General features: G+C 39.2%; 1 protein-coding gene across 1 annotated transcript in view; it reads left to right on the top strand.

Annotated features, from left to right (window-relative positions):
- The first annotated feature begins 1166 nt into the window (after positions 1–1166).
- Positions 1167–25382, top strand: part of MMP16 (matrix metallopeptidase 16) — a 368502-nt gene continuing 344286 nt past the window's right edge. The window contains exon 1 of the mRNA XM_068983662.1: positions 1167–1298. Within this exon, the coding sequence (XP_068839763.1) occupies positions 1167–1298 (132 nt within the window). The remainder of the gene's footprint in view (positions 1299–25382) is intronic.

Here is a 25382-nt window from a genome sequence, read left to right on the forward strand (position 1 = left end):
TGCCGGTCGCCCCCGCGGGCCCGGCCGCTCCCCACCCCACACTAGGGGCGCCGCCGGAGCCCCCCAGCCCCTGCCAGGGGAAGGGCGCACTTGTTTCTCGGCGCTCCGCAGAGAGTGGCGGAGATCCAAGGACCCGGCCGCTCCGTTCTCCGAGGCGCGCCTTGGGATCGGCTGTGGGTGTCGGGTTCCGACCGCGCTTCAACTCGGGCCCTTCTCTCGGGATGGCTGCTCGCAGTACGGTACAGTCGCGGTTCCCCTTTACCAGCCGGCTCCTTTAAGAAGCGCGCGCGTGCGTGTCTGGTTTTGTGTGTGTGTTCGTGTGCAGATGTGTGTATGCGCGCGCGGGAGTCCTGGTGTGTGTGTTCGTGTGCAGATGTGTGTCTGTGTCTGTGTGCGTGTTCGTGTGCAGATGTGTATGTGTGTGTGTTCGTGTGCAGATGTGTGTGTTCGTGTGCAGATGTGTGTGTGCGGATGTGCAGATGTGTGTGTGTTCGTGTGCAGATGTGTGTATGTGTGTGTTCGTGTGCAGATGTGTGTGTATGTGTGTGTGTTCCTGTGCAGATGTGTGTGTTCGTGTGCAGAAGTGTGTGTATGTGTGTGTTCCTGTGCAGATGTGTGTATGTGTGTATCTGTGTGTTCGTGTGCAGATATATGTGTGTGTGCGCGTGTCCGGTTGTGTGTGTGTGTGTGTGTGTGTGTGTGCGCGCGCGCGAGCGCCGAGCCCGGGAGTGGGGCGGACCCCGGGAAGGCGGAGCTATGTAGATTCCGGCCGCGCGTTCGGAGGGCGCGGGGAGAGGGAAGGCGCAGCCGAGGGAGCTGGAGCGGCGAGGCCCTGCCCGCAGCGGGAGGCGGCGGCGGCGGCGGCGGCGGGGGCGGCGGACGCTCGGGCTTGAGGCGGCGGCGGCGACTTGGAGCCTAGAGGCGGCCCCGCGGGGGAACCTGGGCGCCACGGGCCCCCGAGGATGGTGAAGGCGAGCTGCTGCTGAGCTGCCTCCGCCGCGGCTTCTCCGGGGCTGCCAGGCGCGGGGGCCGCGTCCCCTCCCCTGCCCGGCGTCGGGTGAACCTGCAGGCTCCTCGCCCACCGAGGACTTCTGAGGGGAAACCAGGAGCGGGGAGAGACGAGAAGCCCGGGGGGATTCAGGCCATCCGCGGAGGCACAGTTCACTATGAGCGTACTCACCTCCAGCACTGGGAGACGGCTGGATTTCGTGCACCATTCGGGGATATTGTACTTGCAAACCTTGCTTTGGATTTTATGTGCTACCGTGTGCGGAACTGAGCAGTATTTCAATGTGGAGGTAAGAGCGCCGGGGCTTCCTTCCCTCCCCTTCGCCGGGGCTGCTCCCCGGACCGTTCCGTCCGCTCCCTGGATCCCGGTAGCCCCGGGCCGCCGGGGGCTGCAGACGTTGTTCCCCTTCTAGCCGCCGGGACCCGTGTTGAGTTTCCCTGCGTCTTGGGTGATGGATGCGCCTGAGACAGAATCCGTTATCCCCGGCAGCACAAAGCGCGGGGCTGCGCGCTCAAAGACACGATCGTGGCCAGTCCATTCTTTTTACCAAGGAAGGAGGCGAACGCCTACCTAGAGTAAACGTGTAGTCGAATAAAAGCAGTCTGAGTTGGTGATAAATAAGCTGCTTCTGCTCGGGTAACACAGATTTCACTGCTTGGCATCATGTGCTTGCTGCCTTGGTATTGTTCCTGAAATCTTTCTCCCTGTGTTTTGTGCCTAACAAAGGAGGTTAAAAATCAAAGAGTCTAGAGGAGAGCGTGGGAATCCTTGATCTGTTTAATAACATGGCTTGGTGATAAAACACTTGCCTAGACAGAATCTTTTTCTCATTTAGACATAACTTAATACACTGTAACTGGATCTGGCTACACAGAGGGCATGAAAGCGTCTCATTTTAAAGTGTCTTCTCTTCCCCTCCCCCGCCAAGTGAAAATAAATGTGACCCAGTGTAGTAGTTCTGAGGTGTGTCTTTAATTGGATTTCACGCTCTCATGGCAAAACAGAGAGAATGTAGATTGCCATTTGTTTTACGTGGATAGCTTTGGGAACCGACAGACACAAAGCAAAAGGGAACTTAAGGATAACGACTTGTCAGAGCTCTGCCAAAGTACTCTTCCTGTCATCAACTCAGCACTAAAGTCAGTACCGTGCAGTGCATCAATGGAACCTTGTGTACACCTGGTTTTTAGTCAGTTTATCACCTACAGGGCGGAATACAAATAAGAAGGGCTTATTGTCTTTGTAAAGACAAAGTACACTCTTTTTGGTTAGGTCTGTCACCTCAAAAGAATTATGATTAAGTCTCTGAAGACTAATATGATTTTCTTCCCCCTATATTTTTGACTCTTTAAAGCTTATTGTCATTTTGTTGGGAGTGTGTGTTTACACAACAGCAGAACCTGTTGCACAGTATTTGACCATGTTTCATAGAACAGATTTATATACAAAGTGTGCATAATAAATGGTATATGTGAGGGCATATTCTGAATATAATTCTGCATTTGTATGAACTGTTCTTAGGACTGCATCTAGTGATGGTTGGTAGAGAAACAAAGTGTTTGAAAAAGGAAGAGCCATCATCAAAAGCTAACTTTGCAGATATTAAGTATGATCATATCACACCAAAACCCCAATTCAAACCAAAATCCTTTGAAAAATACCACTTTGTTTTTCTGAATACAAAGAGGAAAGGAACTGTTAAGTCCACACTTCCCTTGGTTTCCAATTTGAACTTTTGGAATTGCATGCCACAGATGGATTTTTGTTTCTAACACTTAAGAGATAATTTAATGTGGAAATGAAGAAGTAATTAGCTCATAGACTAGAGGAATGAACATGGCAAGCTGCTGTTTATAAGGTTAAAAAGAGAAGGGCCTATTGCTTCAGATTGGAGTGCTGGTGGGGAGGTGGAGTTAAAAGTAGGCATTAGTTTTTATCTTGCTCACTCTGAAAAGGAAGGGGGAGCCTGGGTTCATGGCTATCTGTTTTCGAAAAGTCTTAGATTTGCTTTCAGAGATTATTGGAATAATATCAGTGTATTGATGATTATTTTAGGTTTCCTTTTGAGCCTAAACATAAATGGGCTTGTATTTGTTCATAGTTGGAATCTCTCATTCAGTTCCAGAAGATATTATTATGTGAGAAAAAGTTATGATTTTGCTAACCAAGATTTTATTTTAGAATTTCCGTCATTCTCTTTCTTTAAGATATATGTGTAACAGTGGTTCATGGGAAAAATAGCTTTTTTCCCCCCATTTGGAGATTATTTAAGTTCATCCATATTTATTACACAATGCAAAAATTTAATTATGAAAGATAAGAGGTGTGTGCCATATCTGAGACAAAGAAGATTTTCTAAGATTTAAAGTAGATTATGTTTCGGAGTTTGCATTATTCCCAAATAGTTTTTTTAAAAGCATTTGAACATATCATTAGTTGGGTTTATATACTTATATATGTGTAATAATAATCTCTTATTTAAAAAAATCATAAGGATAGATGCTAGTTAATTCAGCATACTGTAAAGAACACAGGATGATAGGATATTTTCTGACATGAATCTCTGCCTAATTCACTTTTATTAGATGTTTCTTTTTGGTAGGAAACACTAATGGGAAAAATAACCCATCACATCTTCAAAAAAGGCATTTATATAGTGTTTCCCATTCTGGTTGCAAAACATACACTGAGAATGCTTTATTTGATTGGTGAACCGTCTTAAAATAAACAGTAATGGTATCAATCATGCATGAAGCTTGTATCATAAATTTTTTTGCTAGCAGGCACACCAAGTTATTATAGTTGGAATGAAGCTTCTGAGAGAAGCTTTCTGTGCTGACAACTGCAATTACAATGCTTTAATTCTTGCTGAACTTTGCAATTGGTGGGACCCCCATACTTTTCCTTTCTACCATTTAAGGTTTAAAAACCTATGTTCCCTCCCCGCTAGGTGGGACTAAGTTGGTTAGAGCTATTCATGTTATCTCTTTCCTGTCTGATTTTTGAGAGTATAAATATTTGAAATTTTTAATTACTCAAGCAGGAGATATTTGTTAATATGCTGATGAAAGCCTGTTACAGAGGAAGAGTGCATTTTGTTTTTTTTTGTTTTTAAGAAGCAAAAAGGAACATCTCTTACAGCTAAGAAGGGTGAGACACTACCCGAAGTAGTACTATGGAAGACATTCAATAAATCCCCCTCCTTATATACGTCAGGCAGAACACTTTCTAATGTTAACATTTCTGTATACCTTTGTTGATTTTTGTATATCATTGGATCCAGTTTTGGGGAGCGGGCCTTTCTCTGTGTAATCATTATCATGATGCCAAGGAGCTACATTGTTAATATTAAAGAAAACTCAAAGACTGTTGCCACTTGATTAGAGGTGTTCATTAGTCAGAAGAAGCTAAATGCTAACAAAGAATCCTGAGTTACTCTCTACATTCTAAAAAATCATTTTGTCTCTAGAATAATGTTCTTGTTGTAGTGGAAATTCTAATGATTCTAGAGCTCCTTAAAACTGCAAGCACTTTTATCATGAAACTTAAGGTAGAATATAGTTCATAATCAATAACTTTCATCATCAACTTTCATAGTTCGTCAGGTGTTAAGTATTTATGTGAACAACATGTTCTTTATTTTTTTTTAAATAATAGCACACATTATTCCTCTAGTGAGGAAATTTATTTTAAACCAATTTAATGGTAAAATAAAAACATGGGATGCTCTGAATGATGCACATATCAAAAACTTGATGCGTTGTCTCTTAAAGCAAGAAGAGAGATTCTAGATTTTAAAAGGCTATTCTATGACAAATACTATGAATTGTGAGTGTAATCCTTCTACATGTTTCTTGCAATATGTTTCTTTAGTATTTATTTACCTTTCTCAGGTTTATCTGACTCTACCTATAAGTTCAGAGTTTGCTTGGATTAGCTTTGTACTGCGTGTAATCTTAGCAGTAATTAGAGGTGAGGCATTTCAGAGGTAAAAAATAGTATTTTACAGACTTTAAAATGTCAGATGTTGGGACCTTTTCTTTTTTTTGTTTTTACTTGCTTAAATAATCAACATGCATTATTTTATTTGCTAATGGAAGGATGGTGACAACATTATTTGGTCAGCCTCCTTGAATAAGGTACTCTAACTATATCCTTTAATTCTGCACTGTAACAGTTTTATACCAGTCAATAGCAGGTGCTGCATAACTGATTCATTAAGGTTTTTAACCTGCAGCAAGATTCCATGCTTTGGAATCCCAAGTGTGCTGGCCATTCAGAATATCATCAGGGCCAAGAACTGTGACCAGGAGACCAGGAGACCAGGAGACTCACTCGTCCCCAGGATCTTCAACTTCTCCTGTGTGTTCCACCTTAACTGTGTGTTCCACCTTAACTGTGTGTTTCTCTATTCAGTGTTCTTGGTCAGGTTGCCCAAATCTAGTGTTTTTTCATGAAATGCTTACAGATGAGCCTACACGAGTGAGGCATATTGTCTCTTACTACCCCCAAGAAATCCGCAAAGAACAACCATCCAAGCCCCCCCTCTGTACAGCTGGGTTTTCTTTTCTAGTCTCTTCCTATAGAGTTGGTTTCAGTAATAACTTTTTAGAGTCAGGTTAAAAGTGACAGAGCTAAGTTCCTCTTTCTTTTTCATGCTGTTTCAGGTTAGGAACAGAAGAAAATTTCAATGTACTTTTTCAGTGGTATAAGTATTTTCTCTTAAGTTGGATTAATCAATTATTTTACATAGATTTATTTTTAAGGCCTGACTTACTTCAGAGTACTACTCAAAATGTACCTCTTCAGAATATTTGGTCAATGACCAATTGAAATTATTTCTGGACTGCAAAAAGAGACACTGGACATTTGAATCAATTAGTTAAATTTGTTCATTGACAAAGAGAAAGATTTATTTCATCGTGCTCCTTCAGGAGCTTTCTGAGGCTTTAGCACATTTATTTAAAATTGAGATTGTCCTCTTCTATGTCAGATTGCATCACAATTTATTTTAAATATCTGTGAATGTAATTATATTCATCAGCTCATTTTTATTGTGGTATACTATAGTGATTAAGAGCACATGTTCTGATTATACAGCCATAAAAAAGAATGAAATAATGTCATTTGCAGCAACATGGATGGACCTAGAGATTATCATTACTAAGTGAAGTATATAAGACAAAGACAAAGATCATATGGTATGACTTATATGTGGAATCTAAAAATATGATACACATGAACTTATTTACACAACAGGAAGAGACTCATAGACATATTTATGGTTACCAAAGGGGAAAAAGAAGGGGAGGGATGAATTAGGAGTCTAAGGTTAACAGATACGCACTACTACATACAAAATAGGTAAACAACAAGCACCTAGTATATAGCGCAGGGAACTATATTCGGTATCTTGTACGACTTTATAATGGAAAATGACCTGAAAAAGAATATATATATGTGTGTATATATAGATATATATGCATATAAAATGAATCACTTTGTGAAAAACTAACATAACATTGTAAATCAAGTAGACATTTTTTAAAAAAAGAGCTCGTATTCTGGTGCCAGATTGCCTGAATTCTAACCCCAGGTCTTTTACTTGCAAGTTAATGATTAAGTCAGTAACAGACAAGATATTCTATGTGAGCCTCAATGCACATGTCTTTAAAACAGAGATACCAACAGTACTTTTCTCGTAGGGGGTTATTGTGATGATTGAATGAATAGATGTACATTGTATTCGGTAGATAGTGGATAGATATTTAACTCCATACTTTTTAGATGTTTTTGGTAAAAATAAATGCTGATTCAAAGGTACTTGGTGTGATAGCATCTAATTACAGAGAAGTCTATCAGGTTAGAATATACCAGCTGGTCTAGGAAGATTTTAATACTTTTTAAATTTTTACAAAATGTAATATATTGAAAGTCAACCAAGCTAACATTGGTACATTTTCTTCCCGTGGGTTTTTCTTAGACAGTTTAGTTCAAGAATGTGATTTTCACATTTTGTCTTGTCATCTGTTACTATCATAGAATGTCAAGTTCAGCTCACACCTTCTTTTATAAGACTGAGTTTGCTGAAATCTGTTCATCTTTTCTAATACCATGGAAAAGAAATAGGCCTTTATGATTTAGTAGGCCTGTTTATTTTAATTGGCTTAATGCCCAAGTGCTTCCTATTCACGGTAGGGGTAGGATTTGCTATATGACTTCAGCTAGCTCTATGTTGTACCCCAAATTTAGAACATGTCTTTTTTTTTAATTAATAGGGGAAGGAGGAGGATGGGCAGAAAAAAGACATTAAAGTGGTTTATTCAATAACAGTACAGTTTAAAATAAAGCAACTTGTTCATGTCACACTGGAGACAGAAGATAACTAGCAATATAGGGTAGTGGAGACCTAGAACGGAGGGTCAAGGGACGTGGCCTTTAATTTTGGTTCTTGTACCAACATAGCTTTGATCTGGGGCAAAATGACAATTGAACTAACCTGTCACTAAGGCCATTTCCAAATGTGATGTTCTGTTGTATTCACTTCCAACCTTTAATTTGTATAGCCAGATGGGGGAATTGTATGTATTTACCCTGCACATTTGGGGACAACTAGACAGCCAAGGTAGCGTGTTCAGATTTCTTTTTTTACTGAAATGCCTATCATGAGGAAATACAGAATGTGTAACTTAAAGCCAGCATTTGTTATCATGTGTAGTGACACAGGGCGTTCCATTTTGGAAATGATCCTAGCCTTCTGCTGAGTAGTTAAAACACTGGCAGCAAATTATATGTAATTTTAAAATCAATTTTTGGCCAAGGTAGCAAACTTTAAAAATTTAATGTTAAAAACATGGCTTGATGTTATTTTGAAAAATACATATCATCTACAAGTGGTACTCCAGTCATAAAAAGGCAAGTTAGAAGGAGATCAAAATAGTTTCTTTGGGGGGGAAAGGAGTCTCAAAATTCAAATCCACCTATCTATATATATAAAAATATATACATATTTTATAGTGAAATGAAGTGCTTATACTGTGTCCCTTTTGCCCACTGTGGAAAATAATTTTGGCACCTGGCTCTTTGAGGGATGTTTTAGTTCTTCACATTTGATTTTGAATGTGAAAATCTGACTGCATTTGTTTTATGAAATATGCAGCTTATGCAGACAGCAGACATATTCCAGGTAAAAAGGATAAATTTGCTAAGTAAAAATAGATGTGACACTCAATTTTTTCCTTTTGCTTTCTTCCCTTGGGAAAGTCATTTATAGATTTTGAGGTTATTTATGCAGTTGTGTTTGACTGTTGATTCTTATCATTTAGCGCTCTGAATGGATGTTCTTTGTGTTAGTCTCACCACTACCTTTTGGCACCGTGCCTCCTTGGGTTTGGATCAGTGGAATATCTTGATGAGCCACGGTAAGAAGCTTAGCCAAGAGAGTGAGAGTAACCCCACAGCAGGCCCCTAACCTTTGACTGTGACCTGTGGGTGTAGTATACAAAAGAAGGCTAGAGGGAGCTAGTCAGCTGTTTAAAGATTCCAATGGGAGAGGTTGATTTAAAAATCAAGGCCAGTAGGTGCAATTAGATATCTTAAAATGAATCATAGGCAATCATAGGGAGCTTAAGGAAATCAATGAATGATTCATGATTGAGTGTGTGAGCTTTAAAGGTTTACTGATAGCCACTTGGTGCCGGTTATTACATATTTGATGAACTAAGAAGGAAATTAATACTTTTGGGGGAATTTGGGGGGAGTTCTGGGCATGACAATATGACAAAGATGGTTATAATGTAGGGCTGCTTTATAGCTCCCTTTTAAGTGTAGAATAAGTCAGCGCTATCCATAATAGTGACTGTAGGTGCTTTTGGTATTCTCACTTTAACTAAAATGAATGAAATGATTGTAGTCTTATAGATCAAAGGAGAGATAAAGCTAATTTGACTATGCCTTTTAGATTATATGTAGCAAAAATCTGCCTTTAGAAACCTATCAGACTATGGTTATTTTATTTTTTAATATTTACCAGGGGAATTTATTGAATGAATATTTTTTGATGAAAGGACGTTTTAAAATATAGGTTTTACCTCTTCATCTTTTAAAATATATGTAAGGAATGAGACACAGAAGTGTGAAACAGTATTTTATCTCTAAGTAGGCAGCTTTAACAGGTTTTCAGATGAGCAGATTTTTCCATAAGCGGGGGTTCAAAAAGGGGCAGTCTCTAATGCATTGGGGAATATTAACATTTAATTAAGATATTATAATTTACTCACAAGCATTATTTAGATTTTTAAAGGTTCTCATCTGTCAATTAAGGGAAATACGGATAAATGAAGTAAGCCATCGACCCACAGACGGATATTCTCAGGAGTGACAGTCCTTAGAATGATGTATTCAAATGACCAAATAAACAAACCCAAATAGATTACTCACTGGAATGGAATTTTACAGGCCTTGTTTCCAGTTCAGTTCAGTTCAATCACTTAGTTGTATCCGACTCTTTGTGACGCCATGGACTGCAGCACACCAGGATTTCCTGTCCATCACCAGCTCCTGGAGTTTACTCAAACTCATGTCCATTGAGTCGGTGATGCCATCCAACCATCTCATCCTCTGTCATCCCCTTCTCCTCCCACCTTCAATCTTTCCTAGCATCAGGGTCTTTTCCAATGAGTCCTTGTTTTAGTCATGCTCAAACTAGGAGAAAATAAACTGCCATTTTTTTTTTTTCAAGGAAGCGGGATACTTTTATGAACTTGATTTCATGTCCCCAAACTGCATGCACCTGCAGTGATGTCAGCGGCATTCAGCGGTGTGCAGGCCCTCTGCAGGTGGCTGAAGCACTCAGACCCAAGTCATGTCAGTGGAGGCAGTTTTTCCATGAACTTTTCACTACTGAATTCATACCATGTGTTAATAGTTTCTCCTTGTTTTTAGCAGTTAGACAATTGAATGTGAGGCTTCTAATACCTGTGCATTTATGCCTCCTTTAAATAACTGCAAGCCACTTCCTTCCTGTGGTCCTACTTTTTTTTTTTTTTTCCCCTAGTTGGAATCTTGTGGGACTTTATGTTTTAGCCATATTACAGGACACTTGACCTGGAAGTTGGTTAAAATTTTATAAGAAGTCACATTTTTTACTCTCCTGTTTCACTGTGGATAAGGCAGAATAGATTCAAAGAATCTCCAGAATCCACTGTACACTCAATGATTTGCCTGAAATTGGTAATCAACTTATAAAAAAGCTCTCGCGGTTTCAGATGAAACTCTTTTGGACATCTGCGTGTTTTAATATTACAACAGCTCTGTCATAGAACTTACTGACTTGCTCCTTACTACTTACTATGTAGGTGGAGTGAAGCTATTTGTCCCTTGGGTGACTCAGACAAATTACTAAAACAGTCTTTGATTTATTTTGACCATTCATAAAGTGGATTTGTGTTCTTTATTGCTTGACTATAGCACAGGTTTTGTAATGACAGTATTGAGACAAGCCCAAGCGGTTCCCTTCTTAAGAACAGGGTTTATCTGTTTCCTCATTCTTGCCTATAACTGGGAATATAGAAGCAATTATATGCTCGCATAATATTCTAATTAGACAAGGTCCAAATAACCAGTAAAATGGGCGTGCCTGGAACTGATTTCATCGAACACCTTATTTTGATGATAATAAAAGCAATGTTAATTAGCACTGGTTGAGCATTTGTTATGTGCCTGATAGTGTTCTGTTTCATATCTTTTAACTCATTTAAATTTTATTACAATCTTGTGAGTTAGTACTACTATTTCTGTTTCACAGTTGAGGAATCTGAGGTATGGAAATGTCGAGGAACTTGCCAAGGCCACATAGCTCTGGATTCTTCTGAAGTGAAATAGCTCAGAAACAAAGCAGGCAGGTTGGCTGTGAAGCCCTGGGTCTTAACCAAGTCTTAACAGGCAAGAATTAACTGCTGGGTTTCCAGCAGGGACAGTGTAATCCACTTCCATCGTTCACATCTTGTATATTCCAAACTGAAAAAGGAATCGTTGACATGCATAAAGAAAACGTGAAATCCATCCTAGTGTGGAGACTTACCTGGAATAAAACCTGAATAGACTGTTATTTATTTGATTTGTTGATTCAGGATTGATTATGTGGTACTCAATGTAAAGTTACTGTTTAATACCCTTTATAGGTTTTTACTCATAGAAAATTGGTAACCTATATTCAATTGCAAACAATAGCTAAATTATATATAACATTAAATTAATCATAACATCTCATTCCTCACCTGTTTGTCATGCTGCGTGCCCTCACAGTAAATGTGATTTTCGAAGGTTTTGGGAAGATCTGATTACATTCCAGGATGAAAAGAATAGAACATTTTAGAACATGTAAAGGGAAGCCTGTCAGATCTGTGTTCCCGTGTCCTGCTGGGAAAGAATGTTTATGTATATGGCTGCCGACTGTCATGAGTTCTGGAGTTTATTATTTTTATATATTGCTTTGATTGGTTAGAAGCTACAAGGAAACAGGTTTATTTAATCACTTCTAATATATTTCTTTGTGTGTGCATGTGAAGTTGCTTCAGTCATGTCTGACTCTTGTGACCCTATGGACTGGAGCCTGCCAGGCTCCTGTCTATGGGATTCTCCAGGCAAGAACACTGGAGTGGGTTGTCATGCCCTCCTCCAGGGGATCTTCCTGACCCAACCTTGTCTCCAGCATCTATCTGCATTGGCAGGCAGGTTCTTCACCACTATTGTGATCCAGGAAGTCCAATATATTTCTTTACTGTAATGTAAAAGAGAACTTATAGATAGATCATTTCAGATAGATGAAGTGACTCAGAGCTCGCTGCTTGAGAATAAGCTTGATATTTGTCTTTATTGTAGAGGGAGTGAGAACTTCATTTTGGTGGTTGACCTAAGGATGTAACAAAACTTCAGTCCTTAAGCTTGTTGCTGTGTATAGCTTTCAAGGATCACTTGGTCCATTTACTAACCTTTCAAGGAAAGACTATTTCTAAACCAATTTACAAAGGTGATTTTATAAAACACAGTCAGTGTTAAATATTCATTCACCTGTCTCTCACTTCCTTTATAGGTAGTGTGTTATAATGGCTGTGTTCAAGAACTTTGAGAAAAAATGCTTAAACATCAGCTGTATCACCAAAGCTCAGTGAACTTGAGTGAGCCAAGTTATTGACCCTGCATTCCAATTTTCTCACGTGTAAAATAGAGGTAATAATACTCAACTCAAGGGTTGTTCTAAGATTAAAGACGTAAAGAATAATGGGTCAAGATACGTTATAGGCTTCTGACTTACTATTTCTTGCTGAAATAAGAAAAAAAAAAGGACAAAACATATGAAACAGTGGGTTTTAAGTCATTGGACGTCAGGTAATGAAGGATAGTCATCCTTGAAAGATGTGACCCAAGATGCGCCCTCTGATTATGTCAATTTACTTCATTGAGAGAGTTTCCTGGTGACAATACAGGGAAGGAAGAGCCAAGCAGACTCCCTGAATCAAGGAGATGAAGCTGGGCATATGCAGAAATCAAGGAGGTTGGAGTTTACAAGTCAGAATACCAGATAGGAACATTCTGTAGCGTGAAAGCATGGAGATCTGCAGGGCATTCCCCTTGAGTATTCAGTTAAGAACTGATCTGCGCCTTCCTTTGAAGTAACTGGTGCAGGCTAGAGAAAGAATCAATCAGCAGAATCAGAGGGGGCCATCTGCAAACCACACAGGGCTGGGAATAGTGTCCGTTCTCACCAGCCACACTGAGAAACGTCATGATTAGCTTGAGGATAGAGGACTCAGAAGCATCTTGCTCCAGCTGCGGTTCTTGTTTAGTTGCTCCGTTGTGTCCGACTCTGTGACCCCATGCAGTGAAGCGTGCCAGGCCTCCCTGTCCTTCACCCTCTCCTGCAGCGTGCTCAAACTCATGTCCATCGAGTCGGTGATGCTGTTCAACCATCTCATCCTCTGTTGTCCCCTTCTCCTCCTGCCGTCAATCTTTCCTAGCATCAAGGTCTTTTCTAATGAGCTGGCTCTTCACATTAGGTGGCCCAAGTTTTGGAGCTTCAGTATCAGTCCTTCCAATGAATATTCAGGATTTATTTTCTTTAGGATTGAGTGGTTTGATCTCTTTGCCATCCAAGGGACTCTCAAGAGTCGTCTCCAACACCACAGTTCAAAAGCATCAATTCTTCAGTGGTCAGCTTTCTTTATGGTCCAACTCTCACATCCATACATCACTACTGGATAAATCATGGCTTTGATTATATGGACCTTTGTTGGCAAAGTAATGTCTCTGCTTTTTAATATGCTGTCTATGTTTGTTATAGCTTTTCTTCCAAGGAGAAAGTGTCTTTTAATTTCATGGCTGCAGGCACCATCTGCAGTGATTTTGGAGCCCAAGGAAATAAAGTCTGTCACTGTTTCCATTGTTTCCCCATCTATTTGCCATGAAGTGTTGGGACCAGATGCCATGATCTTAGCGTTTTTTTTTTTTTAATTAATTAATTAATTTATTTTTTTGTTAAATTTTTATTTTTACTGTATTTTACTTTACAATACTGTATTGGTTTTGCCATACATGGACATGAATCCACCACGGGTGTACATGCGTTCCCAAACATGAATGTTGAGTTTTAAGTCAGCTTTTTCACTCTCCTCTTTCACCTTCATCAAGAGGCTCCAGTAGTGGGGAAAAAAAAATATCCCTAGAAAACAGACCTAATTTTGCTTTAAAAGTCTTAAAAGCAAGACCTTAAAGGAGCAAACGTTTTGTTAGTAACTAAACTCAATAAGATATATGGGAATACAAAAATCCAGTACCCAACAGGTTAAAATTCACAGTGCCTGACCTCCAATAATAAAAATTACCAAGCATGCAAAAAAGCAAGAGGGCACAGTACGGAAAGGGAGAAATGCCAGTCTGTCTACACTGCCCTCCCTTGGTGATTTCTCTCACCAGGCACCACCTTCCTCATGTGTGTTAGTAGTGAAATAGTGGGCACCAATACCCCAGCTTCCTGCCTTTCACTAATGACTTCTAATCAGTCGTCTCTTTCCTATGACACGTGTCTGTCTTTTCCTAGAATATGTCTGTATGCATGTCTCTTTTCCTGTAACAGTCTGTTCATTTCTCATGTGTGCTTGGCTCCAGCTCTACTTGGAGCCTCTGTGTCCCTGTTCTGGACTCAGTATATTATCTCGTGGCCTGCATGATCAGACCCCACCCCTCTTTCTAGCTTCATAGCTCAAGGTTTATCTACTGCGGTCTTGACTTAGCACAGCAGTTGAACTAAAGGTCCTATACAGGCTTAAAATTATTGAAAACTCTGAAAGTTTTTATTGTGTGATTTATATCTATGTTTACAGTTCTAGACAATTAAACCTGCTAAAATTTAACAACATTTATTTATAAATTAATTTAAAACCAACTTTAAGTTAATATATTAACACAGATGACATTTTTATGAAAAAAGTTTTACAAGAGAACAGTAGTCAAAAAAGACATTGTTTTACCCTTCTTCAAATACCTTTAATATCTGACATAAAAAATTGCTGGATTCTCATATATTTTCTTTTTTTTAAACCATTTTGAAAATTGAAGTATAGTTAAGTTAGTATTTTATATATATATATATATATATACATTCCTATATATATCTTTTTCAGACTCTTTTTCATTGTAGGTTATTAAGATACTTAATATAGTTACTTGTGCTATACTGGTCCTTGTTTTTTATTTTACATCTATTTTATATATAGTAGTGAGTATATATTAATCAAGGTCCTAATGTATCTATCCTCCGACCCCTCTGCTATCCTGTTTGGTAACCATAAGTTCGTTTTTTATACTTCTGTTTTGTAAATAAGTTCACTTGTATCATGTGTTAGATTCTGCATATAAGTGATACCATATGATATCTGTCTTTCTCTTTCTCCACTTAATGTGATCAATCATCTATAGGTCCATTCCTGTCGCTGCAAATGGCATTATTTCATTCTTTCTTGTAGATGAGGGCAAACAATTTTAAACTTTGCATGGAAACACAAAAGACCCTGAGTAGCCAAAACAATCTTGAGAAAGAACAGAGCTGAGACTTTAGATTGTATGACAAAGCTAGTGATCAAAACAGAATAGTAGAGGCTCAAAAACAGATACATAGATCAGTGGGACAGGGTAGCAGGTCCACAAATAAATCCACACACTTACGGTCAATTAGGCTGCAACAAAGGAGGCAAGAATGTGTAATTGTGAAAAGACACTTTCTTCAGTAAGTGGTGCTTGGAAACCTGGACAGCTGCATGTAAAAGAATGAAATTAGAGCATGCTCTAACACTGTATGCAAAAATAAACTTAAAATGGGTTAAAGACCTCAATGTAAGACTGGGTTCTATAAAACCCCTAGAGAAAACCATGGGCAGAACACTCTTTGACATAAATTGTAACAATATGTTTCTAATCTGTCGCCTCATTTCAGTTCAGTTCAGTTCAATCACTCAGTTGTGTCCGACTCTTTGCAACCCCATGGACTGCAGCATGCCAGGCCTCCTTGTTCATCACCAGCTCCCGGAGTTTACTCATACTCATGTCCATTGAGTCAGTGATGCCATCCAACCATCTCATCCTCTGTCATCCCCTTCTCCTGCCTTCAATCTTTCCCATCATCAGGGTCTTTTCAAATGAGTCAACTCTTTGATTCAGGTGGCCAAAGTATTGGAGTTTCAGCTTCAGCATCAGTTCTTCCAATGAATATTCAGGACAGATTTCCTCTAAGATTGACTGGTTGGATCTCCTTGCAGTCTAAGGGACTCTCAAGAGTCTTCTCCAACACCACAGTTCAAAAGCATCAATTCTTTGGCGCTCAGCTTTCTTTATAGTCCAACTCTTACATCCATATGTGACTACTGGAAAAACCATAGCCTTGACTAGACGGACCATTGTTGGCAGAGTAATATCTCTGCTTTTTAATATGCTGTCTAGATTGGGCTCCAAAATCACTGCGGATGGTGATTGCAGCCATGAAATTAAGAGATGCTTACTCCTTGGAAGGAAAGTTATGACCAACCTAGATAGCATACATTATGTTGCAAACAAAGGTCTGTCTAGTCAAGGCTATGGTTTTTCCAGTAGTCATGTATGGATATGAGCTTTGGACTGTGAAGAAAGAAAGCTGAGTGCTGAAGAATTGATGCTGAACTGTGGTGGTGGAGAAGACTCTTGAGAGTCCCTTGGACTGCAAGGACATCCAACCAGTCCATTCTGAAGGAGATCAGTCCTGGGTGTTCATTGGAGGGACTGATGCTGAAGCTGAAACTCCAATATTTTGGCCACCTCATGCCAAGAGTTGACTCATTGGAAAATACCCTGATGCTGGGAGGGATTGGGGGCAGGAGGAGAAGGGGACGACCGAGGATGAGATGGCTAGATGGCATCACTGACTTGATGGAGGTGAGTATGAGTGAACTCCGGGAGATGGTGATGGACAGGGAGGCCTGGCATGCTGATTCATGGGGTCGCAAAGAGTCGGACACGACTGAGTGACTGACTGAACTCAACTGAGGTTGATCATAACTTTTCTTCCAAGGAGTAAACGTCTTTTTATTTCATGGCTGCAGTCACCATCTCCAGTGATTTTGGAGCCCCCCCCCCCCAATAAAGTCTGCTGGTATTTCCACTGTTTCTCCATCTATTTGCCATGAAGTGACTGGACCGAATGCCATGATCTTTGTTTTCTGAATGTTGAGGTTTAAGCCAACTTTTTCACTCTCCTCTTCCACTTTCATCAAGAGGCTCTTTAGTTCTTCTTCACTTTCTGCCATAAGGGTGGTATCATCTGCATATCTGAGGTTATTGATATTTCTCCCAGTTGTCTTGATTCCAGCTTGTGTTTCATGCAGCCTGCCATTTCACGTGATATACTCTGCCTATAAGTTAAATAAGCAGGGTGACAATATATAGCCTTGACGTTCTCCTTTCCAGTTTGGAGCTAATCCGTTGTTCCATGTCCAGTTCTAACTGTTGCTTCTTGACCTGCAGACAGGTTTCTTATGAGGAGCTAAGGTGGTCTGGTATTCCCATCTCTTTAAGAAGTTTCCAGTTTGTTGTGATCCACAAAGTCAGAGGCTTTGGCATAGCCAATAAAGTAGAAGTAGATGTTTTTTTCTGGAATTCTGTTGCTTTTTCTGTGATACAGTGGATGTTGTCAATTTGATCTCTGCTTCCTCTGTCTTTGATAAACCCAACTTGAACATCTGGAAGTTCTTGGTTCCCATACTGTTGGAGCCTCACTTGGAGAATTTTGAGAATTAATTTGCTAGCATGTGAGATGAGTGCAACTGTGCAGTAGTTTGAACATTCTTTGGCGTTGTTTTTCTTTGGAATTGGAATGAAAACTGACCTTTTCCAGTCCTGTGGCTACTGCTGAATATTCCAGATTTGCTGGCATATTGAATGCCTCACTTTCACAGCATCATCTTTTAGGATTTGAAATAGCTCAACAGGAATTCCATCACCTCCAGCAGCTTTGTTTGTAGTGATGCTTCCTAAGGCCCACTTGACTTTGCATTCCAGGATGTCTGGCTCCAGGTGAGTGATCACACCATCATGGTTATTGGGTCATTAAGATCTTTTTGTATAGTTCTTCTGTGTATTTTTGCCACCTCTTCTTAATATCTTCTGCTTCTGTTAGGTCCATACCATTTCTGTCCTTTATTATGCCCATCTTTGCTTGAAATGTTCCCTTGGTATCTCTAATTTTCTTGAAGAGATCTCTAGTCTTTCCCATTCTATTGTTTTTCTCTATTTCTTTGCATTGATCACTGAGGAAGGCTTTCTTATCTCTCCTTGCTTTTCTTTGGAACTCTGCATTCAGATGGGTATATCCTTCCTTTTCTCCTTTACCTTTAGCTTCTCTTCTTTTCACAGCTATTTGTAAGGCCTCCTCAGACAACCATCCTGCGTTTTTGTGTTTCTTTTCCTTGGAGATGGTCTTGATCCCTGTGTCTTGTAGAATGTCACGAACCTCCTTCCATAGTTCATCAGGCACTCTGTCTATCAGTCTAATACCTTGAATCTATTTCGCACTTCCACTGTATAATCATAAGGGATTTGATTTAGGTCATACCTGAATGGTCTAGTGGTTTTCCCTGCTTTCTTCAATTTAATTCTGAATTTTGCTGTAAGGAGTTCATGATTCTAGCCACAGTCAGCTCCCGGGCTTGTTTTTGTTGACTATATAGAGCTTCTGCATTTTTGGCTGCAAAGAATATAATCAGTCTGATTTTAGTATTCACCATCTGGTGATGTCCTTATGTAGACTCGTCTCTCGTGTTGTTGGAAGAGGGTGTTTGCTGTGACCAGTGTGTTCTCTTGGCAAAACTCTGTTAGCCTTTGGCCTGCTTCATTTTGTACTCCAAGGCCAAACTGACCTTTTACTTCAGTTATCCCTTGAATTTCTACTTTTGCACTCCAGTCCACTATGATGAAAGGACATCTTTTTTTGCTGTTAGTTCTTGAAGGTCTTGTAGGTCATCATAGAACCAGTCAGCTTCAGCTTCTTTGGCATTAGTGGTTGGGGCACAGACTTGGATTACTGTGATATTGAATGGTTTGCCCTGGAAATGAACAGAGATCTTTCTGTCATTTTGAGATCGCATCCAAGTACTGCATTTTGGACTCTTTTAGTGACCATGATGGCTACTCCATTTCTTCTAAGGGATTCTTGCCCACAGTAGTAGATATAATGGTCATCTAAATTAAATTTGCCCATTCTGTCCCATGTTAGTTCTCTGTTTCCTAAAATGTCGGTGTTCACTCTTGCCATCTGCTGTTTGACCACTTCCAATTTTCCTTTATTCATGGACCTAACATTCCAGGTTCCTATGCAATATTGTTCTTACAGCATCAGACTTTACCTCCATCACCAGTCACATCCACAACTGGGTATTGTTTTTGCTTTGGCCTCATCTCTTCATTCTTTCTTCAGTTATTTCTCCACTGATCTCCAGTAGCATGTTGGGCACTTACCAACCTGGGGAGTTCATCTTTCAGGGTCCTATCTTTTTGTCTTTTCATACTGTTCACGGAGTTCTTAAGACACGAATACTGAAGTGGTTTGCCATTCCCTTCTCCAGTGGACCACATTCTGTCAGAACTTTCCACCATGACCCGTCTGTCTTGACATGTCTACACGGCATGACTTACAGTTTCACTGAGTTAGACAAGGTTATGGCTTAGCGTTAAAAAAGATGTGAAATTGGTCACTGGTTGCAGATACGTGTTTTAGAACACACCTCTGAAAATTTAAAAGGAAGATAACTTTGCTCTGATTCAGTGACTTCAGTTGTAGTTATTACTGTTAATAAATATCAACTTATGCAAAAGAATATTCAAGAAAGAGCAAAAACAAATTTTACTTGTATTTCTCGAGACATTTAAAATCATTTCAATCCCTCTTTTACTTATGCTGGTGAGAAATAATTTGTTGATATGTGGTCAACTTTGCATCCATTAGCATGTAAAACCTAAGAGTGAATAGTCACATAATAATTTGAATTTCTTTTAAGTAACTTACATTAAAATTAGATCATCATTAGTGTTCTAACAAGCACAGTATTGAAGACCCATAAAGAACCAACTCAAGAGATGTTAAAATTGGGTGAATTTTATCTTGCTGGAAACCTACATGTTATTAATTGGCAGAGTAAGAACAGAGAATGCACAAGGCTTTCTTTAGTCTTTCACTGATACATGTGCTGTCTGTCTAGGTTACATAGGTTTTAAGTGTTAGTCACTCAGTCGTGTCTGACTCTATGTGACCCCATGGACTGTAGCCCACGAGGCTCCTCTGTCCATGGGCTTCTCCAGGCAAGAATACTGGGGTGAATGGCCATTTCCTTCTCCAACATTTTCCTTAAGAGGAGAGGAAATATAGTCTTTTGAATATGAAACATTCCCTTATTTACTTTAGCATTTAACAGGAAAAATGAGTCTCCCATTAGAGCATTATGTTAGTAATGGCAAGGGCTTCCTTGCTAGCTCAGCTGGTGAAGAATCTGCTTGCCACACAGGAGACCCTAGTTCGATTCCTGGCTTGGGAAGTTCTCCTGGAGAAGGGATAGGCTGCCCACTCCAGTATTCTTGGCCTTCCCTAGTGGCTCAGATATTAAAGAATCCGCCCACAATGTGGAAGAACTAGGTTCAGTCCCTGGGCTGGGAAGATCCCCTGGAGGAGGGCATGGCAACCCACTCCAGTATGCTTACCTGGAGAAGGCCCATGGACAGAGGAGCCTGGTGGGCTACAGTCCATGGGCTCACAAGAGCTGGACACGACTGAGCGACTGAGCCCAGCACAGGAATGGCAAACTCACTGCCTCTCTTGGCTGAGATAACCATCTGCCTAAAGGGCTTCTCCAGTGGCTCAGATGGTAAAGAATCTGCCTGCAACACACAAGACCTAAGGGTTTTCAGTTGCATTTTATTTTTTTTAAAACCTGATTTTCTTTTCTCCACGTACTTGAGTAACTTCCAGAAACCTTATAGACACACAGAGACACACAATTCATTCCTTCCTGTGTTCTTTCTTTCTTCTTTTCTTATGGAAATACACTATTTAAAATAGTCTATACATTTTGACAGAACAATACACTTTGAAGAATTTTTCATATCAGTGCATATAGAATAACCTCATACTTATATATAACTTTATATATACTTGTTTATAACTGACATATATGGCAATTTATCTAACTAGAGCTATTTGCTGTACAAATAGGGCATTTTCAAAGTTATTTCTATTATAAACAATAATACAGTATACTTATCTCAGCATGTGTGAGTTTATCTAGCAAAGTTTCCAGAAGTAGAATTACTGCATTAATGATTATATACTTATTTATAATTTTGGTGTGTTCTGCCAAATTGCTATCCCTAAATACATAAATTTAATATTTATCAAGATGCTTTAGCATGATTGATTCTACACACACCTACCTATACACTTAATATATTTTCCAAATCTGATGGGTGAAAAATTAATTTTTGTACAAATTTAAATTAATATAAACATATGACATTTAAAATATTTTAATCAATTTATTCTTTATTTTTATCAATTTTATTGTAAGACCTTTTTCCTGCCATTCTTTAGGCTTGTTTTCTTACTGACTTATAAAACTTCCTGCAGATTTATTTATAAAATTGACCCTTTCTCTGTGGTGCATGATAAAATGAATTTGTGGATATATTTTGCTAATTTATTTTTTAAAGTTAATTAGTCATTTATATTGTGGCTTTTAGTTTTGTATCATACTTCAGAAATTCTTCAGCATTTCAAATCTGTTTTTAAAGAAATTGTTTTGGTCTTAATTTTTTTCTATCTAAATCTTTGATTTACATAAAATGCTTTTGGTACAGGTACTAAAATTGGAGTAACTCATGACTTCTCTAAAATTGATGAACCAGTGCTTCAGTGCTATTGACTGAATAATATATCTTTTCCTGTATACCACATAGGTTATTGAGAACTAATAATGATAAATACAATGGCTTAAGACAAATTTGGTTTGGTTGATGGTTTGGAAGGCTGAGAGCACTTCCATTTCATATAGCTTGGCTAGGGCAGCTCTTCCCAGTACATCTCACATGCCCTTGGAACCAGCGACAAACGGGAACATATCCCCTTGGAGATGGCAGAAACACTGGAGAGCACGTGGCCACATCAGTTCTTAGCTTCATAACTAGCATGTGGTTTTTTACTTGAAGCAAAAGCTGGTTACTTGACAAGGCCCAAGGTCAAGTTCAGATGTGCACATTGCCTCTGGTGGCCAGGGAAGGAGTTCTGGTGTAGAAGTGGAGAACTGGACCAGTAATTCAAGCTATGACATTTTTACTGATTTAAATGCTGCCTTTATTATATATTGGACTTTCCTGGCGGCTTAGATGCTGGAAACCCGGGGCCGGAAGATCCTGGAGAAGCAAATGGCAACCTACTCCAGTGTTCTTACCTGGAGAATTCCGTGGACCAAGGAGCCTGACGGGCTCAAGCCCATGGAATCACAAAGAGTCGGACACAACTAAGCGAGTTTCACTTAATCACTTAGTTATATATTAATTTTTACATATATCTTAGCTAGTTTTTGAGTATAATTTTGTCCACTCATCTATTTAAACCTTCCTGGGAAAACACCAAGCGATTTCCCTTATTCTCTTCAGTAGTGTTTTCCAGGTTTCTATAGACAGGGAGTTAATATTTTTTCTTTTCTGTTGCTATTTAGAATGGGAACTTCTATATTTAAAGAAAAGCTATTGATTTCTTATATATTATTTTAAGTAAATACCTTGTTAAATCATATTGTATCATATAATCCTTCTGCAGAATCTCTTCATTTGTCTAAGTACATGGTTATGTCATTTATATGCAAAGATAATTTATACCTCCTCACTTTTTCTCTAATTTATTCTTTTGGGTAATTGCACTGACTAGCTCTTCTAAAGCAGTATTAAATAAGTATTGTGATGCTAGATGCATTGTCTTTAATCTGACTTTAGGGGAAATGAAGACCCATTTGTTTTCAATTCTCCATCATTAGCCTTTAAACCTCATGGACAGAGGAGCCTGGTGGGCCGCAGTCCATGGGCTCGCTAAGAGTTGGACACGACTGAGTGACTTAACTTTCACTTTTCACTTTCATGCATTGGAGAAGGCAATGGCAACCCACTCCAGTGTTCTTGCCTGGAGAATCTCAGGGACGGGGGAGCCTCATGGGCTGCCATCTATGGGGTCGACAGAGTTGGACATGACTGAAGCGACTTAGCAGCAGCAGCAGCAGCAGCAGCCTTTAAAATAATTAAAATCCTAGTTGCTTTATCCAAGATAGTTACTTCTAGAATCTCTGTATATTGCCTTTAAATTAAGATTGATGATGACTACATGGTATTTTTAGCATCACAAGAAATTGAAATTTGTCTTATTATTAATGTTCTTTACTCCTTGATTTTAGCATGGGTTTGTCTTTTAGTATTTCTTGGTAGTTTCCTTGAAAGTTTGACTCTCTGAGTTATTTATTGTAGGATTTCCATGAATATCACAGTGGTTAGGTAGACAAAAATCAATTTTTGTATAAAACAAAAAAAAATGATTAATTTTGTGATGACTTTGGGCATTTTATTCTACACTTTTGTTCATGCAGAGAAAGCTAATTTGAACTACCCTGAGTGACAGAGGAGGTGCTTTGGAAAATGCTAGTATAGTTCACAGATTGTGCAGAAGGGCTGACCAAGTCAACCTGGGGCAGCTGCAGATATATTAAAGCTGAGACCTCTGCAGAGCTTTCTCTCTTACCCACATCTCTATTTCTGTTTCTTGGTTGGCTTCCTTCTCTCTTGCTGCAGATCGTTTTTTTTCCATGTGGTGTGGGTTTTCTATCAGCTGGCAACCATTTTTCTTTACCACATTTCTGGGAGAAAATAACTTCCCTCTGTCCATATGCATACACTTCCCGTTCAACTATGTAAAACTCTCAGGAAAGGTTTTCCGATTAGCCCAGTTTGAATCACATGCCTATTCCTGTAGCTGGAGGTAATTTTTGGGGTCCATGAATGGCAGCTCATAATACAGATGGACAGGGGAGGAATAGCGCTTGCCTCTGAAACGTGCGTTCCGCCTATTGTACAGACCTTCAGCTGTAGAGGTCTAAGGCAGGGGAATTAATTTATCTCCTCCTTTTTTCTTTCTGCTCTCCCCTTTTATCTGTTTCCTCTTCGCTTCTTCATTTCCGGCTGTGCCCCCTCAGTACACACACACGTGCACGTACCTTCCTGACTATCTTTCACTTCCGTTTTCAGTTCGCTATCGTTTTCCCTCCGTTTCTCTGGACAGGTTAGGATTAAGATATGCCTTCTGCTGTAGGATTGTGTCCTAATTTGGAGTGAAGTTTCAGTTGAGAAAGAGGAAGAAGAGTCATGATGCAGAGATCGCTCTATAACAAAAACAGAAATTGTAATAAACCAGGTAGAGTTTTGAGTTAGTATGACTGAGAAAACACAAATCCAAGAGACTTAAGTTTGTGTTTAAGCCTTAAATTATTTTTTGGATTTACACTCTTTATTTGTATTCAGCAGTTAAAATATAAATACATTGTTTTCTCCTGAAACTTCTTTGACTGATTTCATATGAGAGGTGACAAGAAAGTGTTGAGACTGTTGCTCTTTGCACACTACCCCCTACCCCCAGTCTGTATGTTTAGTGTTGGGAATTTCACCATAATCTAGATCAATGCTTTTCTGGATGAGGAGTCTCAGGACATGTTTGTGGACATGACTTCACTGCAGGCTTCACAGAAAGCAGAGTAGAAAACAGGGCTTCGGACTCCAGCGTTCTTGTGAGGGTTTATGAAGAACTGTGCTGTTACTGAAAAATGGGCATTTTGCTACGGTGGTTGTTCTTCAATCACTGAGTTGTATCTGACTGTTGGCAACCCCATGGACTGTAGCACACCAGGCTGCCCTGTCCTTCACCATCTCCTGGAGTTTGCTCAAACTCATGTCCATTGAATTGGTGATGTCACCACCAAATTACAGAAATTACTGTTGTAATATGGATTGGAAATGTTAATATTATTTGGGTTCTGGCCCTCTGTTGATGAAAATACCTTGTGAAACAATAAAATGTTTTAGACATTTGAATATTGATATATGAATTTATTCTTTATCTATTTCCTAAAAACAAGTTTTAATGGGGCAAAACGATAGGGAGAAAACATAAGATTATTACCAAATGCCTTCTAAATTCAGACTTTGACAAATTCATTCTGTCCCAAATAATTTTACTCGAAAAATGCTTTCTTCCTCAGTGGCAAGATGGTCACTCGTTCTACCCACTATAAAATAGTGTCTTCATTTCACCTTTGTTTAAATTTATTTATTTTATTTTATTTTTTTTGGTCTTTAAAAAAATTTTTTTTTATTTTTTTACTTTACAACATTGGTTTTGCCATACATCAACATGAATCCACCACGGGTGTACACATATATAATATTACAATTGACACGTTTGTAACTATACATGCACAATGCTGTATTCATGCATATTTATGGAAAGGATTGGAATGCAACATATGTATTCATGCATGTATTGAAACAGCTTTCTGAGTGATTTGGGGAAATAGCTAGCTTTTTATATAAATCTAGAGATTTCCATCTTACTTTAAAACTTAATTGCAAATAAGTCAGAGTCATATTAAAGGAGATGGCTGTTTTCCCTCTTCCAGAAGAGAATCAGCCAAAACTCTGAGTTCTTTTTTAGGTCTTACATAAATATGACTTATTGTAGATACATGGAGAGCAGTTGAGAAGGTGAAATACT

This window comes from Capricornis sumatraensis, chromosome 11 (genome assembly GCF_032405125.1).
Source record: "Capricornis sumatraensis isolate serow.1 chromosome 11, serow.2, whole genome shotgun sequence".
In the NCBI taxonomy this organism is placed as follows: Eukaryota; Metazoa; Chordata; class Mammalia; order Artiodactyla; family Bovidae; genus Capricornis; species Capricornis sumatraensis.